The sequence below is a fragment of the Nerophis ophidion genome, linkage group LG04 (assembly GCF_033978795.1).
Source record: "Nerophis ophidion isolate RoL-2023_Sa linkage group LG04, RoL_Noph_v1.0, whole genome shotgun sequence".
Taxonomy (NCBI): domain Eukaryota; kingdom Metazoa; phylum Chordata; class Actinopteri; order Syngnathiformes; family Syngnathidae; genus Nerophis; species Nerophis ophidion.
The window spans coordinates 34161193-34183034 of NC_084614.1; the positions used below are offsets into that span (position 1 = coordinate 34161193).

The following is a 21842-nucleotide window of genomic DNA, read 5'->3' on the forward strand; positions in this document are numbered from 1 at the left end:
GGGATCAATAAGGAAGTTAATCAAACACAGTTCTACACTGTTTCAGTAGCCAGTTTGTTCAACTGAATTACCAATCGGTATTACATGTAAAATACATGGCAAATTTATTCTCGTTTGACTATATCCATCCATCCATCCATTTCTACCGCTTATTCCCTTTTGGGGTCGCAGGGGCGCTGGCGCCTATCTCAGCTACATTCGGGCGGAAGGCGGGGTACACCCTGGACAAGTCGCCACCTCATCCCAGGGCCAACACATATAGACAGACAACATTCACACTCACATTCACACACTAGGGCCAATTTAGTGTTGCCAATCAACCTATCTCCAGATGCATGTCTTTGGAGGTGGGAGGAAGCCGGGGTACCCGGAGGGAACCCACGCATTCACGGGAGGACATGCAAACTCAACACAGAAAGATCCCGAGCCTGGGATTGAACCCAGGAATGCAGGACCTTCGTATTGTGAGGCAGACGCACCAACCCCTCTTCCACCGTTAAGCCCTCGTTTGACTATAGCGATGGGTAAATGACACCTCCGTGAATGTATGGCACACTGTTGGTACAGATAGCACATTGGCAGTTTCATATTGGTCATACGTCATCGGTTGGATTACGCTACTCATGAAATCCGACCTGCACATCAAAATGAATGGCATATATATATATATATATATATATATATATATATATGTATATATATATATATATATATATATATGTATATATATATATATATATATATATATATATATATATATATATATATATATATATACAGTGGGGCAAAAAAGTATTTAGTCATCCACCGATTGTACAAGTTCTCCCACTTAAAATGATGACAGAGGTCTGTAATTTTCATCATAGGTACACTTCAACTGTGAGAGACAGAATGTGAAAAAAAAAATCCAGGAATTCACATTGTTGGAATTTTAAATAATGTATTTGTAAATTATGGTGGAAAATAAGTATTTGCATAGAGGAATGGGCCTAAATACCAGCTACTGTGTGTGCAAACTTGGTAAAGACCTATAGTAATCGTTTGACCTCTGTTATTTCCAACAAAGGTTATATTACAAAGTATTGAGTTGAATTTTTGTTATTGACCAAATACTTATTTTCCACCATAATTTAGCACTAAATTCTTCAAAATTCCTACAATGTGAATTCCTGGATTTTTTTTTCGCATTCTGTCTCTCACAGTTGAAGTGTACCTATGATGAAAATTACAGACCTCTGTCATCATTTTAAGTGGGAGAACTTGCACAATCGGTGGCTGACTAAATACTTTTTTGCCCCACTGTGTACATATATATATATATATATATATATATATATATATATATATATATATATATATACGGAAATTGTGTTAGATGTACATATAAACGGAATACAATGATTTGCAAATCATTTTCAACCCATATTCAGTTGAATATGCTACAAAGACAACATATTTGATGTTCAAACTGATAAACACTTTTTTTTTGTTGCAAATAATCATTAACTTTTGAATTTGATGCCAGCAACATGTGACAAAGAAGTTGGCAAAGGTGGCAATAAATACTGATAAAATTGAGGAATTCTCATCAAACACTTATTTGGAACATCCCACAGGTGTGCAGGCTAATTGTGAACAGGTGGGTGCCATGATTGGGTATAAAAGCAGCTTCCCAAAAAATGCTCAGTCTTTCACAAACAAGGATTGGGAAACGGTCACCACTTTGTGAACAAATGCATGAGCAAATTGTCAAACACTTTAAAAACAACATTTCTCAACAGGCTATTGCAGGGAATTTAGGGATTTCACCATCTATGGTCTGTAATATTATCAAACGGTTCAGAAAACCTGGAGAAATCACTGCACGTAAGCGATGATATTACGGACCTTCGTTCCCTCAGGCGGTACTGCATCAAAAAGCGACATCAGTGTGTAAAGGATATCACCACATGGGCTCAGGAACACTTCAGTAACTACAGTTTGTCGCTACATCTGTAAGTGCAAGTTAAAACTCTACTATGCAAAGCAAAACCCATTTATCAGCAACACCCAGAAACACCGCCGGCTTCGCTGGACACGAGATCATCTAAGATGGACTGATGCAAAGTGGAAAAGTGTTCTGTGGTCTGACGACTCCACATTTCCAATTGTTTTTTGGAAACGGTGAACGTTGTGTCCTCCGGACCAAAGAGGAAAATAACCATCAGGTCTGTTCTAGGTGCAAAGTTCAAAAGCCAGCATCTGTGATGGTATGGGGGTGTATTAGTGCCCAAGGCATGGGTAACTTACACATCTGTGAAGGCACCATTAATGCTGAAAGGTACATACAGGTTTTGGAGCAACATTAGTTGTCATCCAAGCAAGTAAAAGAGTGCGGGTATGAGACTGGCTAGCCCAGGGGTCACCAAGGCGGTGCCCGCGGGCACCAGGTAGCCCGTAAGAAACAGATGAGTAGCTCGCTGGCCTGTTCTAAAAATAGCTCAAATAGCAGCACTTACCAGTGAGCTGCCTCTATTTTTTAAGTGTTATTTATTTACTAGCAAGCTGCTCTCGCTTTGCTCGACTTTTTTAATTCTAAGAGAGACAAAACTCAAATAGAATTTGAAAATCCAAGAAAATATTTTAAAGACTTAAGTCTTCACTTGTTTAAATAAATTCATTCAACAATAAATAAATGAAGTCCGGTGGCCAAGTACTGGCTGTCCAGGACCCAGGATGGACCGCTCGCCTGTGTATCGGTTGGGGACATCTCTGCGCTGCTGATCCGCCTCTGCTTGGGATGGTTTCTTGCTGATTCCACTTTGGACGGGACACTCGCTACTATATTGGATCCACTTTGGTCTGGATTCTCACGGTTATGTTAGATCCTCTATGGATTAGATTTTCACAAAATCATGTTAGATCCGCTCGACATCCATTGCTTTCGGTCCCCTGGGGGGTGGGGAGGGGAGTGGATCTTGCCCACATATGCGGTCCTCTCAAAGGTTTCTCATAGTCATCATTGTCGACGTCCCACTGGGGTGAGTTTTTCCTTGCCCTTATGTGGGCTCTACCGAGGATGTCGTTGTGGTTTGTGCAGCCCTTTGAGACACTTGTGATTTAGGGCTATATAAATAAACATTAATTGATCGATTGATTTATTTTTTCACTTTACTTCTAATAACTTTCAGAAAGACAATTTTAGGGAAAAAAATACAACCTTAAATATGATCTTAGGATTTTTAAACACATATACCTTTTTACCTTTTATATTCCTTCCTCTTCTTTCCTGAAAATTGAAATCAGTGTTAAAGTATTTTTTTTCTATTGTAAAGAATAATAAATACATCTTAATTTAATTCTTCATTTTAGCTTCTGTTTTTTCGACGAAGAATATTTGTGAAATATTTCTTCAAACTTATGATTAAAATAAAAAAAAATATTCTGGTAAATCTAGAACATCTGTAGAATCAAATGTAAATCTTATTTCAAAGTCTTGTGAATTTCTTAAAAAAAAAATTGTTCTGGATAATGTAGAAGAAATAATGATTTGTTTTTGTTAGTAATATAGCTTGGTCCAATTTGTTATATATTCTAACAAAATGCAGATTGGATTTAAACCTATTTAAAACATGTCATCAAAATTCTGAAATTAATCTTAATCAGGAAAAATTACTTATGATGTTCCATAAATTATTTTTTCAAAAAGATTCGAATTAGCTAGTTTTTCTCTTCATTTTTTTTCCGGTTGAATTTTGAATTTTAAAGAGTCGAAATTGAAGATAAACTATGTTTCAAAATTGTATTTTTTTTCAGTTTCTCCTCTTTTAAACCGTTCAATTAAGTGTTTTTTTCATCATTTATTCTCTACAAAAAACCTTCAGTAAAAGGAAAAAAAAATGTACGACGGAATGACAGACAGAAATACCAATTTTATATATATATGTATACTGTATACATATGTGTATATATATATATATATATATATGTATATATATATATATATATAGACTTATTTATTAACGGTAAATTGAGCAAATTGGCTATTTGTGGCAATTTTTTGAAGTGTGTATCAAACTGGTAGCCCTTCACATTAATCAAAAAGGTTGGTGACCACTGGGCTAGCCTGTAGTCCAGACCTGTCTCCCATTGAAAATGTGTAGTGCATTATGAAGCCTAAAATACCACAAAGGAGACCCCGGACTGTTGAAAAACTTAAGCTGTACATAAAACAAGAATGGGAAAGAATTCCACCTGAAAAGCTTCAAAAATGTCTCTCCTCAATTCCCAAAGGTTTATTGAGTGGTGTTAAAAGAAAAGGTGATGAAACACAGTGGTGAACATGCCCTTTCCCAACTACTTTGGCACATGTTGCAGCCATGAAATTCTAAGTTAATTATTATTTGCAAAAAGAAAATAAAGTTTATGAGTTTGAACATCAAATATCTTGTCTTTTTAGTGCATTCAATTGAATATGGGTTGAAAAGGATTTGCAAATCATTGTATTCTGTTTATATTTACATCTAACACAATTTCCCAACTCATATGGAAACAGGGTTTGTACATATATATATATATATACATACATACATGTGTATATTATATATATATATATATATATATATATATATATATATATATATATATATATATATATATATATAAAAGCAGCAATCACCAACAGTGAACAGTGACGGCTGCTGCTGTCTTTGCGCTGTTAGCAACATTCTAGCTACATCCACAAAAAGCAGTTGAGTTTACTGTTTACTCATTCAATGTGTCAACAAAAGTATGACAGTTAAGGTGAACATATGCCTTTGCTAAACAGACAGGCACCGCATGTTGGACATATAACATCTGTAAAGACCAAGTCCTGCAAGAAGATGTCATTCATATCCCCACAGCAAATTTGTCTTACAATACTTTGCAGAGGCAATATTACAGCAAGGATAAACCAACTGTACAACACAGTTGGTTTATCCTGTGTAGAAGAGTAAATGGTACACTATAAGTTTTGTATGAGTGTGTTTACTAAATTATTGATTAGTAACTGTACCTTGTTTGCAAGATTATTGCCAACTGCAAATACTTTCATAATGTGCACTTAATTTGTACCATACTTAATGTAACTAAGTTTTGAGCAAATTTGCAGTTCAGTAAAAAGATCTGACTTCCAAACTAGTTCCATTTAGACTAATGAAGAGAAAAAACAATGTCAAACGCAACACACCACTCTTAAGACTTATTTTATTACAAATAGCAACTTGTGAGCTGAAAGTGCTTCCTGATAACTTCACATGTAAATGGCACATGAGAGTGCGAGAGAGACAGTATCACTCTGTTTCATAATGCATCAACGATTCAGTAGAGTATCATTTGACTCATTACCACACTTGACCCAAATCCCAAATTGTGATCTATAGGGATTGATATTCATCGTTATTTTTCAGTACACCAAGTATGATTAGTAAATATATCACATTTAGAGAAATAATTCCACCATTGGCTACCTTTTATTACATCAAATGTTGGGACTATGTTCATATTAACATTAAGTTTGTGTAAAAGCCATTTAAATGCCTAAATTAGTCAGACATTTAGGCCCCAATCACTAATAGTGGTCACTTAACTTTTTTTTAGTGTCTGAAACATTTCAAAGCAATTATAAGTTAAACTTATCTAATAAGGGTGTTGTATTGTATAGACACCATAACAGATTAAATGGACATTTAGCAGTAATAAATAAACATCATCTCCAACTCCAGTATTTGCTAATATCCAGTAGTGTGTTCTGGGAGACCAGTTGGTGTTGAACTTTGAGCTTTAACCTCGTTCGCAGATGACTTCGATGACGCTCTGCTCCATCGGGGCCGGATCGAGGCAGCGGTGGGCGGAGCTCCCCACTATCTCATCCAGCAGGAAATGCACGAGGTTCTCATCAGACACAAAGCGCCACAAGTACATCTGCAGGTAGTGGCAGTCCACTTGGATTTGCTGCAACCCGTAGCGGCCAAAGGTGCGCAGCCGAACACACTCCAGGAATGTCTTTAAGCTGATTTTGATGATTCCCGTTATCACAGACACCTGAAACACAGCCCTGTCATTATCAGTGGGGACAGGAAGATGTGATAAAGAAGTGGACAAACCTTGTTGAACTCCACCGAGCTGAAGATGTCAATCCTCTCAGAAAACAGCTTGTGTATGTTGCTGAGTAGGTTGGTGTCCATGGGAGCACTGCACAGAGATGACAGAAGTCACGAAAGAAGCACCAAAATCAAAATAAAACGTACATACATTTTGAGTCATTAGGTTGATGTAGTTGTCCAATGTGGCCGTAATCATTCATAACTTGAATAAGGAGCAATTGTGTCGAGTGTTAGATGTGCAAATATAAATTATATAGAATGTTTTCAAATATTGAGTACCTTAAATTTCGAGCTATAAGCCGCTACTTTTTTCCTACACTTTAAATACTGCGGCTAATTAAACAATGCAACTCATTTATGGATTTTTCTTTGCTAAATACTGTAATGTTTTGTGTTCAATAGTTTTCATTAAATACACGCAGAGAACTGAAATGGTGTGTTGTTTGTGCTATGCTGCCATCTTCTTGACGAGTTTGCTCACTGCAGGTGTTGCGGGTTCCATCCATCCGGCCATTTCCTACCGCTTGTCCCTTTTGGAGACGCGGGGGGTTGCTGAAGCCTGCATTCGGGTGATAGGCGGGGTACACCCTGGAAAAGTCGCCACCTCATCGCAGGGCCAACACAGATAGACGGACAATATTCACACCCACATTCACACACTAGGGCCAATTTAATGTTGCCAATCAACCTATCCCCAGGTTCATGTCTTTGGAGGTGGGAGGAAGCCGGAGTACCCGGAGGGAACCCACGCAGTCACAGAGAGAACATGCAAACTCCACACAGAAAGATCCGGAGCCCAGGATTGAACTCAGGACTTTCGTATTGTGAGGCAGATGCACTAAACCAATTCCTGTATTGATGTTTTACTCATTTTATACCGCACATAGAAAACAACAACACAGTTTAAGGCCATACCCAGCAGAGCCGTGTATAGAGAGAGTATGGCCAACTGGGTTTCAAAGTTGGAAGCAAACATGGCGCCCTGTAGTCACATGAGGGGCTTTTGATCAATCATTTCGGAGATCCTTTGACTATACTCTCTCTGATTGGTCAAAAGCCCCTCACGTGAATACGGGCCGTTATGTTTGCTTCCAACTTCGAATCTGAGTTGGCCATACTTTCTCTATACAGGGCTCTGATACCCAGAGCTCAATGTCAAATTACTGTACTGTTTCAAAATTAATTCTAAGTATTGATCGTAATAATGAATCATAATTACAGAAAGAAATACTGCTTTGTCGTCTACACATTGTGGACGTTCTCTGTGTTTATTATTGGTTTAAACGTTCATTTGTGTTCTAACTAATTTACCCCTGCAAGTAAGAGCATTTGTGAACTGTTGAGAGAGAGCCATAGGAATTTGTAATGGTGAATGGGAGACGATGAGAGATCGTCATCACAGGTCAACATCTCTAACGTGCAAGTGTACAACTAAGTATATCGATCCCTGGTTTCCAATTTCCATACATGCCAGAGGACAGGAAGTGAACATATGAGTATGTTTTTACCCTGACGTGAGGTTTGAAATAATGATACAATGTAAAATATTTGGCAGTGGGTACAAAGAATCAGAGACTATCTTTTTTTTTTTCTTTCGGTACAATTCATTTGTGTTGAGCTGCTTACCTTGGTGTGTAGCTCGCAGCGTAGCGGACTTGTTGCCTTGAGCTGCTGTAGACGGAGAAAGTCCTTTTACTGGAGTCACTGCTGTGTGCTTTCCTGACACCTTCCTCGTACAGAAGACCAACCTATAGTGACATAATACATAGGGGTGTCAGATTAAATATAGTCATATTTAGTGCATTGTTTTTAACAGCATTAATCTAATTGTTAATATTTAACGCTATTGTCTCTGTAGTCTCATCGTGTTATTTTGTGATGATGAACATCTATATATTTGATGTTCTCCTGTAATTTACAGCGCTGTGATTGATGGGTTTGTTTTATTTATTTAATGTAATCTAAAACAGACAGAAAGCAATTAGATTAACGTTCAATATCCTTTTTTTCAAAGAAAAGTCCTTTCACCATTTTTTGACATCTTAACTACAGCATGTTTTCTTGACCTGATGTTTTTTGTAGTAAAAGGCAAGCATAAGACTGCACCAGTTTAAAGTATGTTAGTAGCAATAAATGACTTTATGAAGCCACTTTTCATTGGTTAAAATCAATCTTTTGTTCTGCCATGATAATGTAATGCATTCACATGAAGTTTACTTCCAGATGAGGGCTTTTCTCAGCATTTTTAAGTGAGATTAAATAAATAAATTACTGTATTATAAATCTATTAATTACATATCATAATCAATCCAAATTTTTGTTTTTATCATTTGACAGCAGTAAGAATAGGTCCATGAGGAGCTCTGCACAAATGAAAGCTTGAAGAAAGGCGTCAAAAACGTCACCTGCACATCAATGGAGGTGGTGTCTTCTACCACTCTCTTCATCACCGCGCGGACATTTCGTGGCTCGATGGTGTTGACCCAGTCTCGTGTTTCAACACTCTTTCGAAGCATCTGGGAAATAATAAGTCCCTGAACCTGTAAACATGAACACAGAAAGATCTACTTTATCAATCCGTTAATTCATTTTAAAGACAAACATGACAATTAGGCCCCGTTTACAATGCACACCAAAACTGATTTTTTTGCCATAAAGTGGCAAAGATTGGATTTTTTTGCCAGTCTCAACGTTCAAAAGTGCTTCAAATCTGATCTTTTCACATCAGATTTAGGAGGTAGTCTGAATCTGGTTGGAAACGGATCTTTTAAAATGTGTCTTTAGTCTAAACGGCATTGCAACCTGAACGCGACCGTATGTGACTTTTTCGTCAAGTTTGAGCGCGCTACGTTCTTCGTGTGCACAGGGAAATACGCAGCTCGCCAGCAGAAGTGGATACTTCATCACAACATCCGGTTTCAGTGAGCAAAGTCTATTTTCGACGGCCAAATTTTGGTACATCACTTGTGAATAGTGCGCAAATAGGCTGTTTGAAGGACCGCAGTTGACACTCTCGGGTATTTGCTTACATGTTACGTACATTGTGTAAATTGTTTACATATGTGAGTTGAAAAATAAAGCTAACGCTGATGTCCGTGTTACCTTTACATAACAGCCATAGAAATATGAGAACCTTCCCAGTCTGCTGACATGCTAGCAGAGTAGTAGATTTTTGTAAAGAGCTTTTATAATTGTAAAGGACAATGTTTTGTCAACTGATTGCAATAATGTAAATTTGTTTTAACTATGAAACGAACCAAAAATGTGATTTATTTTATTTTAGTGAAAACATTGGACACAGTGTGTTGTCAAGCTTATGAGATGCGATGCATGTGTAAGTCACTGTGACACTATTGTTCTTTTTTTTTTTTTTTTTTTTTTTATAAATGTCTAATGATAATGTCAATGAGGGATTTTTAATCACTGCTATGCTGAAATTATAACTAATATTGATACTGCTGTTGATAATATTCATTTTTGTTTCACTACTTTTGGTTTGTTCTGTGTCGTATTTGTGTCTCTTCAATTGCTCTGTTTATTGCAGTTCTGAGTGTTGCAGGGTCAGGTTTGGTTTTGGAATTGGATTGCATTGTTATGGTATTGCTGGGTATTGTTTTGTTGAATTGATAAAAAAAATAAAAATAAAGCAATAAAAAATTAAAAATAAAAAAATAATTTTTTTTCAAAATGAGACTAGATTCTGAATCGCATAACATGAGAATCGCGATTCAAATTCGAATCGATTTTTCCCCACACCCCTAATATATATATCTCCATTTATACATTATAATATTTAAATGTAATTTTATCGTTAAAACACCACTAATTTCTAAGGTGTGGCAACTTTTTATTATTGTTTTGTAGTAGTAGTAGCGACTTCTTTGTTCATTCACGGAATCTGGTCGACCTCCTTTATTTTTTATTTATCGAACTGTGCATGCAAGTGATATGTAAAAGATTACACTTGCAATGTAAACAGTAAGCTGGAAAAAAATCTGATTTCCAAAAAGTTTGATTTGAGCAACTTTAGCCTGGAATGTAAACATACTCTTAGAGTCTCTATTTGATGTAAGATGTAAGAGCTTAATCATCAAAACCATAACATTATACATTTGGATTATAACTGTCACAAGTAATAATATATAATTATATTGGTTGCAGTCTGTAATGGATAACTGATGTATGGTACAATTTAAAATAAAAACTGTGTGGTTCTACAGCAATGCAAACTACAACCACAATTAAAGTGCCATGTAAAACAAATCATTGCTAATTAATACTTAAACAAATTAAGTAGCTACCTTGACATAGTGGTTCAGTAGCTTCTGTGATGCCTCCCTGGCTTCTGCACACAGAGCAGTGACGGCTGTTACTGGACTGTGGTGCTGTTAGCATAGTAAAAAGGACACAATTAGCAAGAACTACTGTGGTACCTCAACTTAAGAGTCACACAACCTCAGAATGTTTTGAGATTAGAGCTGTCTCTTAACTGATTACTACGCTTTAAGTTGCAAGCAAAAATGTGTTACATGCATCCTCGCCATTAGTTGGCTAAGCAAACGTCACAGTCAACCATTTAAGATCTGTCCGGTCTTACTCGCATTAGCGAATAGCAATAAATGGATTAAATGTTGTTTTTTCCAACCATGGGAAGGAAGAAAAGGAGTGTGAAGGATAGTGCCAATAAAAAGAAGCAGATGATATTCATTGAAATAAAAAAATAAATCTTCAAAAATATTTTGGATCATATTGAAGCGGAATGAGGCTAATGCCAGCCAAGGATGTCAAAATAATATCTATATCTATGATAAGTACAGACAGAGGAGCAGCTGGAAGGAGATACCATAGAATTCTGTTCTCCAAAGTAAATGCTAAACATTATTAATACATTACTTCATAAAACTACAGTAGTTGTGAGTAGTACATGCGATTGTATTGCTTTTTTTGCAATAGTTTTCAGCTAAAAGTTTTTTTTTTTTTAAAGGCATCTTACATGTTAAAATGGTGCTGTTTTAGGGAGGCCAAGCACCAATTAAATTTTGATACATTTTCAATGGGTGATGTATTGAGATACAAGTGCTTTGACTTAAGAGCTCTGTCACAAAAAACAGGCTACTAGCAAGGTAGTACTGTACAGTATATTCCATTACATGAAATGAAAGAGAAGCCAAGATTTATAGATTAATTAGATAATTGTATTGAGAGGTTATTACCGTACCTGTGCCAGGAACTGTTCATCTGTAAGAGTGAGTATGTAAGAGATAGTGGAGGTTTCGTAGTCCAAGCAGAGCCGAGAGAGCAGCAACAAGAGCGACGGAGGAGTAGACCCTCCCTTGTCTCCTGCACTCTCACAAAACTGGCGAGCGGACTGACACACAAACTTTATAAAGCTCACGATCAGGCTTTCCCGAACACCCTGGCAACAGAATTCACCCTGCAAGATGACAAAAAGCCTCAGACTGATGATGAACAACCAACACGTAGGGGTACACCTTCAAAGATACAAATGCCCTTCACATTCATTGTTACGGTCATTGACATGCATGCAAATTGTAAATATGAATGACAAATCACACCTTTAAAAACATTACATTTGTCATTAAAACTAAAACAAAAAACACATACTACCGATTAAAACACAACCAAGCAACCATTTACCTTAAAGTATGGCTTGTTGGAGAAAGTGATGTCCTTGGCTGTGAAGAGGTGAACCGAGGCCAACACTGATTTTATTTGGTTTAGGATCGAGGCTGAGAGGGAGGAGAGCAGCTCTGGGAGGCTGCTTGGAGCATCTCTGCTGGAGGCTGGACCACCTAGATGACCCCCGCCCCCTTGACCAGCCATCGATAGGCGAGGCGTCGCAAGGGCCTGCCTCACGTCTGTTAAGCTATCCATGTAGAAACTCTGAAGAGCAGCAAGGTACTGCTTGACTCGTTCGTTTGCGGCGCGGATCACGATCTGGGTGCCTTGGTTTGGCACAGAGGAGCCTGGCATGAGCTTGGCCACGGCCTGGAGTCTGCGGTGGAAGCGATCGAGGGCGCGGACCAAGAGGGAGTTATCCGCGACCCCCTTTTCCTCTTGTATCCTCCGCTCGACAAGCGAGAAATATCGGACGGCGAGGTCATCCACAAAAGTGTGCAGCTTGCTGTTTGCCATCTGATGAATATTTTTGGATGCGAGCTCGCCGGTCTGAGCATGATTGATGAAAAGTTGTTGATAAGAAGCAATTACTAAACATAGGCTGCTGACAAATTCATTACAGCCTCTGTCGATAAACTCCAGGATGTCTGTGTTTAAGGTAGGAGAGGGGAGGGATCTGGTTTTGGGGACAGTGTCAGCAGGCGACAAAGCAGCGCTATTCGGGGAAGGTTTGCGCACAGCAGCATCTTTCGCCACTGAAACATTCGGGCTCGGTCTTATCTCAGCCTCCAGACCTTGCAGGTCCACTTCGAGGCGAGAACGGGCATGGTTAAGATACTTCTCACAGAGCTCCTCTGCCGGCTCATCCAACTGCAACAGCAGCTCCACGCATTCTGATAAATCTTTAGCACTGGAGCCACCATCCCTGTGAGGACCCCAACAAAGAAATAGAGCACAATTATGTACACAAAAAACCTCCCCCAGCTTCTGTAGGCACATTCTTACTTTGAAAAACATCAGATTGAAATTTGCAACAAGACATTATAGTCAATTATAATCAGTGCAATTCTGGTAGGAATGGACACACTTTAGATGCAATAAAGATGACATTGACCAAAACCTGGATTGTAGATATAGACTGCTATAAAAACTTTGTTGACAAGACACTTGTCTCTGTACTAATTTATATAACCAGCTATTTTCTACTAATAACGGCTGTGTTAAACAATTCTCAGTGGATAGCAGATGTATACTGCTGTAAAAGTTATACACGGACTACACGTTTGATTTAAATCAGGGGTCTTAAATGTTTCCCAGGCAAAACACCCCAAACTGATGGAAATAAAGAGCATGGACCCCTTACTTACAGTGGGGCAAAAAAGTATTTAGTCAGCCACCGATTGTGCAAGTTCTCCCACTTAAAATGATGACAGAGGTCTGTAATTTTCATCATAGGTACACTTCAACTGTGAGAGACAGAATGTGACATAAAAATCCAGGAATTCACACTGTAGGAATTTTAAATAATTTATTTGTAAATTATGGTGGAAAATAAGTAGTAATAAGTCCGCCCCCACCATCCGCTGGATTTACGGTGCGGGCAAGTCAGCTGTGCACAAAGGCAAATGTGGCAAGGGAGTCGATGTCGGCAATGCGAGGTAGACCCTTCCTGCCAGCCGGATCCTTCCTCAGCTAGGCTGTCTGATGGGCACACTGGCCGCAAACTGCGGTAACTAAGCAGGCATGTTATTTAAACTTCGTGAAAAAGACTGAAAATTAGCCGGGGGTCTGGGAGCTCACTGGTTTTGTACAAATGGCTAAATAAACTAAAAATATCAATACTATAGTAGTTTTGGCCACGAGATGATACCAAACTAATCAGAGCAAACTGCTCAATATCGTGGCCACTGATTGGCTCAGCTTCAGGCAGCAATACTATATTGGAGTGTAAAGGTGACTAATGAATATTATCTCATGTCAAAAGGGCTCTCATAATGTTGAAAAGCGTATTTAGAAAGTAATACACTGTTTGTTAAGCTCCAGCTAAAGAAATATTCGATTTATTATTTTTCTACTTTGGATACACTTGTTTATTGCAGTCATGTCCACAACCAATTAAAACAGATAAAAAAGGAACAACTGTAAATATGAAGTAATAAGAATGTTCTGTCTCATGTATTAATTTGTACAATTAACTTCGCACTACCGAAAGTCTTTCTTTCACTGTATCACATTTGACAAAGACAGTGAAGTCAATTTGGATAAAAATCTGACCTGAATTTAAGCCGCAGCTCCTGCGCCAGTTTCTCCATGATCGCGAGGCAGTCATCCTGGATGCCCTTGAAAGAGGGAAGGTGGCTGTACTGCTTTAGCACACAGCGAGCACGGCGGTGAGAGCTCACTGCCTGAGCATAGGCCTGCAACTCCAAACATTTGTTTAACCTGGCAGGTAGTTCAAATAAGAACTGCAACTTCCTTAACAAAGTATGCACCCCTAAGGAACGAAAAAGCACAATCAAAGGCCATGAAGCAACTCCACAAAACAAACATTCCGGTTTCAGAGTCTCACCAGAAAGTTTTGTAATCTGAGCATGCTGGTCTTCAAGGGTACCACTGATGCAAGCGCTAAAATCGGTGATGGCCGCCATGTTAGCAGAGAGACAGTCCATTTCATCTTCCATCTTTTTGAAATCATTCTTCATCTTTCTTATGGTGTCTGAAGAAAGAGACAATTGTTGAATAATCAAGATGTAGCTGTTTGGACAGCACATTAGACTGTAAGTTCCTCCCTCACCTGTAGCAGATATGAACTTGTTGTAGTTTTCATACACCAGCGTTTGCATGTCGCTATCCAAAGAACGGATCTGCTTGACCATGCAGGTCTCCTGATCCATCAGCTCCGATAGAGTGCATTCTCTTCGAAGCTGCATTGGGACAGAAAATTTAAAAAAAAACAGATGTCACAAACAAAGCTCATTTAAAACAAAAGAACTTATACAATTAGTATTTTTGGGATAAAGAACTAGAAAGTGGTTTGATGTTGCTATCTGCTGTGGAAAAAGACTGCTGCAGCTATGAATCCAGCAGAGGGCGCCGTCTCACAATTTCTCTCACATTTTCCAGCAGAAGATACTAGATGTGATGTTGAGTAACTGCACTTTTAGTAAGGACAATACTGTATACTGTATGAAAAAAAATCACCGTTCAGATCTTAAGTGTAGTCATAGAGGTGATTTTTGACAATCTTTTTTGCAGAAGGTCCTTAAAAACAGCAGAGCGCTTCCGTAAATAGAATAAACAGACCAAAATCAAAGGTCTACTGTAGAAGACTAAAGTGAAAAAACAAGTCCGGCCCCCCCAATTCGTAGTTTTGTAAATGTATCCCCCGAAACAGTTCAGTTGAATATCTCCGGCTTAGAGTATCATAAATGCATTTTTAAATAGTTATATGGGTGCACTAATTTGTCGCTTTTTTGCTATTTTGGAACATAACCCTAGCAAAGAGTAGGGCTCTACTACTTTATTCTTATTATCATAGTTTTTTGTTTGCAGTGGTGCATAAGTCTATGAATGCTCCCAAGGTCAGTGTCATCTCAGGGCATTCAATCGATCGCAACTGGACTGTTTGGTCAGTCCCAGACCCAGAAGACGTTTCACCTCTCATGCGAGTAGGCTTTATTAGTTTGTGCTCATAGACTTAGATTAGTCAGATCTAATTTAGCGGTTGGTGCCAAAACCCCAAATAATTAAACTCCAAAACCAGGAGAGTGTGCCTGGGCAAGGATGGTTTCGCCCTATCGTAGTGAGAAAAACAACTGTTTTGATGCAATTGAGCAATCCTAACCGTCAAAGCCAACAACAGTCAAAGTGTAATTTCCCATTGTTAGCATTGAGGTATTATGTGGCAGAAAGATCGCTGTGGATCGACTACTACCTGTCCAAAATAGTCAGGAATTGTTGAAAGGACATTGTTGTATGTAGGTGACAGATGGTGTTGCAGACCAACTCATCTGTTCAGGAATGGTTCTTGAACCTTGATATAGATGGCTTACCTCACTCCTTTTTCATACCATCCATCCTCCCTTTCCATAATCTGTAAATTTTTGTTCTCGAAGGAATGCTGTTTTCCCTAAGGTGCAGGTAGACAGCTGAGTCTTGGCCTGATGTGTTTGCCCATCTACTGTATGCTGTGCCATGTGTCGGCTTAGTGGGGTTTTTTTTCCCCAGTATATGAATCAGTGCATTCATCATTACATTGGATAACATACACCAGATTGTTTTTGTGGGTGTGGAGTGTACGGTCTTTAGGATACACTAGTCTCTGTCTTATAGTGTTGCCTGGTTTGAAGTCTACTGGGATGTTGTTTTGGTCAAAAATTATTCTGAGTTTCTCAGATAGACCTGATACACATCGAATGACAATATGTTTGCATCCGTCACATTTTTCCTCCTTATGCAATCTGTTCTTGTTATTTCTGGAACTGGATACACTTTTCACAAAAGACCAGCTGGGGTGACCACAGGTTTTAAGTGCTTCCCTCAAATGTCTATGTTCTTTCTCTTTGGTCTTTTGGCTGTTGGGAACATTATCAGCTCTGTGTTGTAGGGTTCTGATAACGCCCAGTTTGTGTTCCAGTAGGTATTGATCGGTGGACATCAGTCAACAAAGGCAACTTATTGTCTTAACATTCTCAAGTGTGAACTTGATGTTTTTGTCCACTGAGGTACACTTCTTGGTTTTTGATTTTCACTCATGTGCCATCTACATATCTGTACCAATGACTTGGTGCTGTTCCCTTAAAGGAGCTCCAAGCTCTCCTTTCATGTCAAGGTTTGCTGCTATTTGGGATACAAGTGATTCCATGGCACAACCATGTTCTTGTCTGTAAAACGTTACCATGAATTGAAAGTGAGTAGTGTTAAGGCAAAGTTCCAGCAAAAGGCAAATCTGTTCTGTGTATAGTGTGAATCAATTATTCAAGGTGTGATCACGTAGTAGATGTTGCCTCATTGCCTCTACTGCATCCTTGGTTGGAATACAGGTGAACAGAGAGTTGACTATGAATAGTTTCATTTTTGTCCAGTTTTAGATCTCTCATTGGCCAAATACTTAGCAATATTGTACGTCACCGAGTTAGGGGACGGCGTGGCGAAGTTGGTAGAGTAGCTGTGCCAGCAATCTGAGGGTTACTGGTTCAATCCCCACCTTCTACCATCCTAGTCACGTTCGTTGTGTCCTTGGGCAAGACACTTCACCCTTGCTCCTGATGGGTCCTGGTGAGCACCTTGCATGGCAGCTCCCACCGTCAGTGTGTGAATGTGTGTGTGAATGGGCGAATGTGGAAATATTGTCAAAGCGCTTTGGGCTCCTTAAAAAGGGGTAGATAAGCACTATACCAGTACAACCCATTTACCGTTTAATGCTACTGACAATCGGTCTGAGGGGAGCACCATGTTTGTGTGATTTTGGAAGGCCATAAATACCAGAGATGGTTTCTTGTAGGTATAATCAGTAATATGATGCCCAGTTGATGGCTTCTGACTTTTGTAGAGTTTGTAAGTACTCTATAGTTATTCACTTGTACCCACTTGTGGGGTCTCTTTTGAGTATTTTATAAGTGTTGGAGTCTTTGAGGACTGTAAGCAATTGGTTCGGGTAGTCAGTTGTTTTGAAAATTACTATGCATCTCCCCTTTTTAGCTGGCAGTATCGTAATGTTTTCCTTGCTCAGTGATGTTACTGCCTTCCTCTCCTCCAAGGAGAAGTTTTGGGGTGGGCTTGGCATTAGAAAGAGCTGCAGTCACTTTCAACCATATTTGCTCGCCTTTGGTTTCTGTTAGGTTGTTACCGAATGGCTGTGATCAAATCAACTGTAGAAACCAGATGTGGCATCATTGCAAAGTTCAACCATTTTGCCAATACATCTTTTTCTGGTTGGGTAATATTTCTGCTGGACAAATTATTTACCCATCTATTTTGCGATTCATTTTCAGTTGAGTTTCCAGTTTTTTGCCTCCAAATGAGTGCTTGCGGTGTGGAGGTGTTCTTACAGAGTAGTCATTTTTTTAACTTTTTTGTTTGTCTTGCTTTGGCTCTGTTGTGTTGTTTAATTGGTGCATTACTTTTACTGCAGTACCTTTCTGCAGTTAAAAAAGCCAAAATAGTATTTTGACGTTCTGTATCTACACTGCAACTACATACGCTAGTCTATGATCTATCCCAGTGGTTCTCAAACTTTTTTGACCAAGTACCACAGAAAACACTTTCCAATTGCCACCATAATGATCAACATTGAAATACATAACGGTAGCATTGTAGGTCTAAATATTCATTAAAAACAAGGCAGATGTTTATTTGACAAGTTTACTTGATATTATTGGCCACTGTAACGTTAAACACAGTTTGAACAGTAACACTCTGTATATATTAATTAGGCGCAGCTGAAATAGGCTCCAGCACCCCCTGCGACAAGCGGTAGGAAATGGATGGATGGAATGAATTCTTTGGCATACCACAGTTTGAGATCCCTGATCTGATCTAACCTTCCATCCATCCATTTTCTACCGCTTATTCCCTTTTGGGGTCGCGGGGGGCGCTGGCGCCTCTCTCAGCTACAATCGGGCGGAAGGCGGGGTACACCCTGGACAAGTCGCCACCTCATCGCAGGGCTAACACAGATAGACAGACAACATTCACACTCACATTCACACACTAGGGCCAATTTTAGTGTTGCCAATCAACCTATCCCCAGGTGCATGTCTTTGGAGGTGGGAGGAAGCCGGAGTACCCGGAGGGAACCCACGCATTCACGGGGAGAACATGCAAACTCCACACAGAAAGATCCCGAGCCTGGATTTGAACCCAGGACTGCAGGAACTTCGTATTGTGAGGCAGACGCACTAACCCCTCTTCCACCGTGAAGCCTGATCTAACCTATTCTATCCTATCCAAAAAACCTCTCAGAATAAATCAGTGTTCTGTAAAAAGGTGGCGACTTGTCCAGGATGAATGTCCCGCCTACCACCCGAATAAAGCTGAGATAATCTCCAGCATCCCCCGCAAACTCGAAAGGAATACGCAGTAGAAAATGGAAGGATGGATGATCCACATGACTTCAAACGAGATATATATCTATCTATATATATATATCTGCGGCTTTTCACACACACAAGTGAATGTGACGCATACTTGATCAACAGCCATACAGATCACACTGAGGGTGGCCGTATAAAACAACTTCAACACTGTTACAAATATGTGCCACACTGTGAACCCACACCAAGCAAAAATGACAAACACATTTTGGGAGAACAGCCGCACTGTAACACAACATAAACACAACAGAACAAATACCCAGAACCCTTTGCAGCTCTAACTCTTCCGGGATGCTAAAATATACACCCCTGCTAACCCCTACCCCCCACCTCCCCCCCAACACAGCCCACCTCAACCTCCTCATGCTCTCTCAGGGAGAGCATGTCCCACATTCCAAGCTGCTCTTTTGACGCATGTTAAAAAAAAATAATGCACTTTGTGACTTCAATAGTAAATATGGCAGTGCCATTTTGGCATTTTTTTCCAAAACTTCAGTTGATTTATTTTGGAAACCCTTGTTACATTGTTTAATGCATCCAGCGGGGCATCACAACAAAATTAGGCATAATAATGTGTTAATTCCACAACTGTATATATCGGTATCGGTAATGAAGAGTTGAACAATATCAGAATATCTTGCTTCCTGTTGAGCCATAAGTACAAAACCCAATATCAGTGAAGTTGGCATCCACTCAGTGGCCTAGTGGTTAGAGTGTCCACCCTGAGATTGGTAGGTTGGGAGTTCAAACCCCGGCCGAGTCATACCAAAGACTATAAAAAAAAAGGGACCCATTGCCTCCCTGCTTGGCACTCAGCATCTAGGGTTGGAATTGGTGGTTAAATCACCTTAAATGATACCCGGGCGCGGCACCGCTGCAGCCCACAGCTCCCCTCACTTCCCAGAGGGTGATCAAGGGGATGGGTCAAATGCAGAGGACAAATTTCACCACACCTAGTGTGTGTGTGACAATCATTGGTAGTCTAACTTTAACTTTTTTAACGTTGTGAAATTTGTAAAATAAAAACAAAAAACAATGATTTACAAATCCTTTTCAACTTACATTCAATTGAATAAACTGCAAAAACAATATATTCAATGTTTGAATTAAAAAACGTCATTTTTTTTTGCCAATAATCATTGCATTTTTTGAAACAGGTTGCAGGCAGGGCTTCACGGTGGGAGAGGGGTTAGTGCGTCTGCCTCACAATACGAAGGTCCTGAGTAGTCCTGGGTTCAATCCCGGGCTCGGGATCTTTCTGTGTGGAGTTTGCATGTTCTCCCCGTGAATGCGTGGGTTCCCTCCGGGTACTCCGGCTTCCTCTCACTTCCAAAGACATGCACCTGGGGATAGGTTGATTGGCAACACTAAATTGGCCCTAGTGTGTGAATGTGAGTGTGAATGTTGTCTGTGTATCTGTGTTGTCCCTGTGTTGTCCAGGGTGTACGCGGCCTTCCGCCTGATTGTAGCTGAGATAGGCACCAGCGCCCCCCTGGGACGCTGTTGTAGGCACAATACCAATGTGAGCAATTTGCAAAATGCGCAACCGCATTTTGCAAATTTATATAATGCGCAATCTTTTTGCAAATTGCTTCCAACTATATATTTAAATAATGTGTGGTGCACATTTTGCAAATCAATGGGCGCAATTTCTATAATGCACAATCGTTTTGGCAATTTTGGAAATTGCTTCCGGCTATATATTGATTGTGTTGGAAGTTCTGGCTACAAACCCTAACCCCTTGATGCCATCTACGCAGTGTTGGGAGACTGTTTTGTTGTTCTTCTTCTGTTCGATGTAGCTTTCTGTGCAGAATTCCGCAAATTCTTCTTCAGCCGTCCTCAAACCATCCATTTGCACGGTCGCGCCATTTTCAAACAAAATCTCGTCTTGCGATATGCAAATTGTTTGCGCACAATGGAAATGACGTATAATTTGCAAAGTGCGCGAGATTGGTGAAATGCTTACAACACCACCAAATGGAATAAGCGGTAGAATGGATGGAGGTTGCAGGCATCAAATTCCAAATGAGCTAATATTTAAAAAAAATAAAGTTTTTTCAGTTCGAACGTTAAGTATATTGTGTTTGCAGTCTATTAAATTAAATGTAGGTTAAAACATATTTGCAAATCATCGTATTGTATTTTTATTTAAGATATACACAATGTGCCAACTTCACTGGTTTTGTATGATGTAGCCATTGAGTGACTGTGCAATATTTAACACAGTATGCACCTCATAGTTCTTTACTGCATTTACGATTGAGACGAGAAGAGTTTTAATAGTCACTTACCTTGTTTAGGTAGTGCTCGGGGTCAAAATGCGGCCCGTTGATGTCACAGGGATCCAGGGACTGTGGCGTCTCACCGGCCTTTCCTTCTTCGTTCAGCCCGTAATAGAGCTTCAACATGCCGTGCACCCGGCGCCTCCTCGCGGGGTCCTCGGAGCTCGCCGCCGGATCGTCAGCTTCAATGGCGTCCATAGCCAACCACGGCCTGCTGATTGACGTTTAAAATGACCAAAACAAACTACCGAGTCAGATGAGGTACGCCCAGCTAGCAGATATTAAGTTACGATTACTTACAGCGCAAAAGTGGGAACCCCGGTGCAGAATATCAGGGTCGGCTCACGAATTATATTAAAAGCGCTACAATAGTAATTGTTTCCTACACTCCTTCCGCGTGTGTAGAACGCCCAGGGTCGTGTTGCCAAAGAGTATTAACATGGAATCAAGAGAAGCACTAACATTGAAATGTTGTACTTCCGGCTTGGGTACCTCCGAAGTAAAAGAGGCGGATGTTGTTGTTTTTTTAGACTACTTTAAACGTAAACAAGAAATTAAATTTTTTTAACGCAGTGGTTCTCAAATGGGGGTACGCGTACCCCTGGGGGTACTTGAAGGTATGCCAAGGGGTACGTGAGATTTAAAAAAAAATATTATAAAAATAGCAACAATTCAAAAATCCTGTATAAATATATTTA

General features: G+C 39.6%; 1 protein-coding gene across 3 annotated transcripts; it reads right to left on the minus strand.

Annotated features, from left to right (window-relative positions):
- Window positions 1-5209: 5209 nt before the first annotated feature.
- vps51 (VPS51 subunit of GARP complex) lies at window positions 5210-21636 on the minus strand. Of its 3 annotated transcripts, none has more exons than XM_061897899.1 (12): window positions 21445-21636; window positions 21154-21355; window positions 14560-14689; window positions 14335-14481; window positions 14040-14259; window positions 11784-12690; window positions 11344-11559; window positions 10427-10510; window positions 8531-8665; window positions 7752-7873; window positions 6126-6213; window positions 5210-6063 (listed from the first exon to the last, which is right to left on the minus strand). In XM_061897899.1, the coding sequence occupies exons 2-12, from the start codon at window positions 21340-21342 to the stop codon at window positions 5803-5805; spliced, it is 2499 nt and encodes an 832-aa protein (XP_061753883.1). In that variant the 5' UTR covers window positions 21343-21355; window positions 21445-21636; the 3' UTR covers window positions 5210-5802. The 3 variants fall into 3 exon arrangements, with proteins under 3 accessions (XP_061753883.1, XP_061753882.1, XP_061753884.1); XM_061897898.1 differs by having other exon boundaries at window positions 21154-21358; XM_061897900.1 differs by lacking the exons at window positions 21154-21355; window positions 21445-21636 and adding an exon at window positions 20593-20726.
- Window positions 21637-21842: the final 206 nt, after the last annotated feature.

What these genes read in the sequence shown, in the direction of transcription:
- vps51 (XM_061897899.1), bottom strand. Translation starts at nt 21,342, where the DNA reads ATGGACGCCATTGAAGCTGACGATCCGGCGGCGAGCTCCGAGGACCCC. An exon ending in GAGCTGCGGCTTAAATTCAG is followed by an intron (nt 12,691 to 14,039) that starts GTCAGATTTTTA and finishes GGGTCCTCACAG; the next exon opens with GGATGGTGGCTCCAGTGCTA. An exon ending in ATGAACAGTTCCTGGCACAG is followed by an intron (nt 10,511 to 11,343) that starts GTACGGTAATAA and finishes CTATGCTAACAG; the next exon opens with CACCACAGTCCAGTAACAGC.